The sequence below is a fragment of the Hyla sarda genome, chromosome 8 (genome assembly GCF_029499605.1).
Source record: "Hyla sarda isolate aHylSar1 chromosome 8, aHylSar1.hap1, whole genome shotgun sequence".
NCBI lineage: Eukaryota > Metazoa > Chordata > Amphibia > Anura > Hylidae > Hyla > Hyla sarda.
Window position 1 is genome coordinate 180,376,176 of NC_079196.1, and position 5,043 is coordinate 180,381,218.

A 5,043-nucleotide genomic window follows, 5' to 3' on the forward strand; every position below is an offset into this window, starting at 1 on the left:
ACAGAATTTTGTAGAGACAAGCTTTCAGGATTCCTCCCTTTATCAAGTCCAATAGTCAAGGACTAATGATTAAAGGACTTTATAAATTATCAGGGAGGAATCCCAAAAGTTTGTCTCTACAAAATTCTGTTAGTCCAATAAAAAAGGTATTACAATCTGCATCACTGGACTAATATGGCTACTCACATTTACTATACAGATATACACATACCTGAAGATGGTTTAGAACCCTGTGATGTCACACATGCTTGTGATGATGTCACCATAAGCTGTACAAGGAGGTGCGCGCCGGCTGCAGTCTCTTCAGTGTGTTTTGCATTCACAACCTGTGGTGCAAAGTGTTTGTTAGAGAGTTTCTATTTGCGATAGAGAATTCAAGATTTTGACCGTTCCTTGTCTGAAGAGAGAACCACAAGGTAAGTCTCAGCCTCTTCTATTCATACATACACAGGGCTTTTTGTTTGACAGTTTTTTTTTTATTGCTGGGATTCAGGGTTATCAGATATTACTATGACCGGAGAGGTTCAGGTTTATCAGATATTACTAGGACCGGACAGGTTCAGGGTTATCAGATATTACTAGGACCGGACAGGTTCAGGGTTATCAGATATTACTAGGACCGGACAGGTTCAGGGTTATCAGATATTACTAGGACCGGATAGGTTCAGGGTTATCAGATATTACTAGGACCGGACAGGTTCAGGGTTATCAGATATTACAAGGACCGGACAGAATCAGGGTTGTCAGATATTACTAGGACCGGACAGGTTCAGGGTTATCAGATATTACTAGGACCGGACAGGTTCAGGGTTATCAGATATTACTAGAACCGGACAGGTTCAGGGTTATCAGATATTACTAGGACCGGACAGGTTCAGGGTTATCAGATATTACTAGGACTGGACAGGTTCAGGGTTATCAGATATTACTAGGACCGGACAGGTTTAGGGTTATCAGATATTACTAGGACCGGACAGGTTCAGGGTTATCAGATATTACTAGGACCGGACAGGTTCAGGGTTATCAGATATTACTAGGACCGGACAGGTTCAGGGTTATCAGACATTGGTAACCTCAGGGAAGACGTCTCCATATAAAACACTTATAGAGAAGCGTCTTCTTCTGAGGCTGCAATGGTCTTAGTGTTATCTTGTGGTTCTGTGCTGGACATTTCTGCTCTGTATGAAGGATCTATTGTATAATGACAGGAATGATGACATGTTGTCTAATGTGTTCACTTATCTCTCTCTCTCTCTAGTGTTTTCAGGCTCTGACCTGTGACCATGGCCTCTCCACAAGACCCATTGCTGAAGGAGGAGGAAGAAGCAATGGAGGACCATAGTGATATGGATGTAGAAAAGGGTGATATCCCTGAGAGGCAGAACCTGCCATCTCTAAGCGTGATGTCCACCGCACGTTCCATCATCACCGTAGTAATCCTCGCCTTTGTTAATTTGCTCATCTATGCAAATCGCTCCAGCGTGGCGGGGGTGCTGCCTTATATACAGAAAGCATATGACACCAATGCTAGTCTGTCCGGCTTATTGAATACACTGTTCATTGGAAGCTACGTGCTGGTCGCACCAATTGCCGGATATTTGGGCGACCACTGTAATAAGAAATATACTGTTTGCGCAGGAGTCATCATTTGGCTGAGCATGACACTTACCCTGTCATTCATCCCTGATGGGTACTTCCTGCTCTTCCTGCTGACGAGTGGACTGGTTGGAGCCGGAGAGGCGACTTTCTGCACCATCGCCCCCTCCATCATTGCAGACCTTTTTACAAGTGACCAGCGGACCCGCATGCTGAACGTGTTTTACTCCGTCATACCTGTAGGCTGCGGACTAGGATACATCATCGGGCCCAAAGTGACTGATGCAGCAAGGGGCGATTGGCACTGGGCATTTCGGGTCACCCCTGGCCTGGGCCTCATAGCTGTGGCTTTGATGATTTTGGTCACAAAGGAGCTTCCAAGAACGACTACAAACGGGAAGAAGAACAACAAATCCCAGAAGTTTGCCAAATGGGCGACAGATCTGAAAAAACTATTTAAAAATCGAAGCTTCATGTTAACCACCATGGGATCGACGGCTGTATCCTTCATAGTGGGAGCCATAGGTGTATGGGGTCCGTCATACCTGACCCACGCACGAACACTCCTACAAGAGAAGGACCCTTGCCGTGCTGAACCCTGTGACTATCACGACATCCTAATATTTGGTGTGGTTACAGTCGTTTCCGGCATTCTGGGAGTTGTAGCAGGGACGGAGATAAGTAAAAGATATCGCAAATCCAACCCACGGGCGGACCCGCTTGTGTGTGGATGCGCGATGATGCTCTCCGCCCCTTTTCTTCTGTTGGCATTGACTTTTGGCAACATCAGCCTAGTTGCCACCAACATCTTCATCTTCATCGGAGAGACGCTTCTGTCAGTAAATTTCACCCTCATATCTGACATTATACTAAAAGTAGTAACTCCGTGGAGGAGATCTTCAGCCCTGGCCGTGCAGATGACAATCTATCACCTCCTAGGTGATGCCGGCAGCCCATACCTCATCGGCCTGATATCTGACACCTACGAACGAGGATATGCCAAATCCCCTCTTCTGAAATACCGCAGCCTGGAGTATGCCCTCATGACCTGCACCATAATGGCAGTCATCGGAGGGGCCTTCTTCATGGCCACGGCCCTATATATAGAGAGGGACGAAAAAGAAGCAGAGATGGAATCAGAACCTCCGTCATCCTCCTCCTCCTCACTGCTTCCTGCCGATGAGGACCGCGCTTCAGACTGAGGAAAAGTCATTGCTTACCTTTATCTTGTTTACTTCATTAAAAAAAAATTAAGAAAAAAATAACTGCATTTGTTCTATGTTCCACTTTACCCCTTATTCTCTACCCAGGGGCGGACACAGACAGCAGAGGGCCCTTGTGCAAAGAATGTGCCTGTGCCCCCCCAAAACATCAATTGTTCAGCACCCCCCCCTCCATGTGTCACTTACTCAGGTGGACCCCCATATGTCACTTGCTGTATAAGTTTCTAATTATTTATTAAGGCCTCCCATATGCCGTAGCTCATTCAAGCCCCCCACATTAGGTAGCATAGATTCCCAACATTAGGTAGCATAGATTCCCAACATTAGGTAGCATAGATTCCCTACATTAGGTAGCAGTTTCCCCACATTAGGTAGCATAGTTTGCCCACATTAGGTAGCATAGTTTCCCCACATTAGGTAGCATTGTTTCCCCACAATAGGTAGCACAGATTCCCCACATTAGGTAACATAGTTTCCCCACATTAGGTAGCATAGTTTCCCCACATTAGGTAGCACAGATTCCCCACATTAGGTAACATAGTTTCCCCACATTAGGTAGCATAGTTTCCCCACATTAGGTAGCACAGATTCCCCACATCAGGTAACATAGTTTCCCCACATTAGGTAACATAGTTTCCCCATATTAGGTAGCATAGTTTGCCCACATTAGGTAGCACAGATTCCCCACATTAGGTAACAGTTTCCCCACATTAGGTAGCATAGTTTCCCCACATTAGGTAGCACAGATTCCCCACATTAGGCAACATAGTTTCCCCACATTAGGTAGCATAGCTTCCCCACATTAGGTAGCATACTTTTCCCACATTAGGTAGCATAGTTTCCCCACATTAGGTAGCACAGATTCCCCACATTAGGTAACATAGTTTCCCCACATTAGGTAGCATAGATTCCTCACATTAGGTAGCCATAGCCCCCCCCCCCCAAACACACAGAGAGACACAGACACACACAGAGACACACTTACCTGCCTTGCACAGCGCTTCTCCTCTCCGGCAGCGGCCTGACGAGTGACGTCACTGACGTCCTCCTGAGCGGGTCTGCAGAAGTACGTCACTTGTGCGACGTCCCTCGTCAGACCCCGGTCGCCCGGAGGCAGACTCACTGTCTAAAGTGCCCGCTGCGCTATTATACCCCGCAGCTGCTTTAGAACAGTGAGCAGCGGCGGCGCCAACCCTACCATGAACCTACTAGTCACAAAAAAAAAGGGGGCAGCAAAATTCCGCCCCTGAAAAGTGCCACCTGGGACTTATGGTCCCACCGGGTCCCATGGTAGGGCCGACCAGAGGCGGCTCTAGACTTTGTGAGGCCTTAGGCGAAACTTGAACATGAGGCCCTGCTTTATTTTCTGCTGAAATTACATGGTGGTCCGTCTGTTAGATGGTTACACTGTGACATCACTGTGTATTATCCCTGTACTGTGACATCACTGTGTGTATTATCCCTGTACTGTGACATCACTGTGTATTATGTCTGTACTGTGACATCACTGTGTATTATGTCTGTACCGTGCCATCACTCTGTGTATTATCCCTGTAATGTGACATCACTGTGTATTAACTCTGTACTGTGCCATCACTGTGTATTATCCCTGTACTGTGACGTCACTGTGTATTATCTCTGTACTGTGCCATCACTCTGTGTATTATCCATGTACTGTGACATCACTGTGTGTATTATCCCTGTACTGTGACACCACTGTGTATTATCCCTGTACTGTGACATCACTGTGTGTATTATCCCTGTACTGTGACATCACTGTGTATTATCTCTGTACTGTGCCATCATTCTGTGTATTATCCCTGTAATGTGACATCACTGTGTATTAACTCTGTACTGTGCCATCACTGTGTATTATCCCTGTACTGTGACGTCACTGTGTATTATCTCTGTACTGTGACATCACTGTGTGTATTATCCCTGTACTGTGACATCACTGTGTGTATTATCCCTGTACTGTGACATCACTGTGTATTATCCCTGTACTGTGACATCACTGTGTATTATCTCTGTACTGTGACATCACTGTGTATTGTCCCTGTACTGTGACATCACTGTGTGTATTATCCCTGTAATGTGACATCACTGTGTATTATCTCTGTACTGTGACATCACTCTGTATATTATCCCTGTACTGTGACATCACTGTGTATATTATCCCTGTACTGTGACATCACTGTGTATTATTCCTGTACTGTGACATCAC

At 46.0% G+C, this 5,043-nt stretch overlaps 1 protein-coding gene across 1 annotated transcript; it reads left to right on the forward strand.

The window, feature by feature from the left end:
• The first annotated feature begins 253 nt into the window (after positions 1-253).
• LOC130284263 (protein spinster homolog 1-like) lies at positions 254-2,850 on the forward strand. The gene is made up of 2 exons (XM_056534451.1): positions 254-416; positions 1,259-2,850. The coding sequence occupies exon 2, from the start codon at positions 1,284-1,286 to the stop codon at positions 2,796-2,798; it is 1,515 nt and encodes a 504-aa protein (XP_056390426.1). The 5' UTR covers positions 254-416; positions 1,259-1,283; the 3' UTR covers positions 2,799-2,850.
• Positions 2,851-5,043: the final 2,193 nt, after the last annotated feature.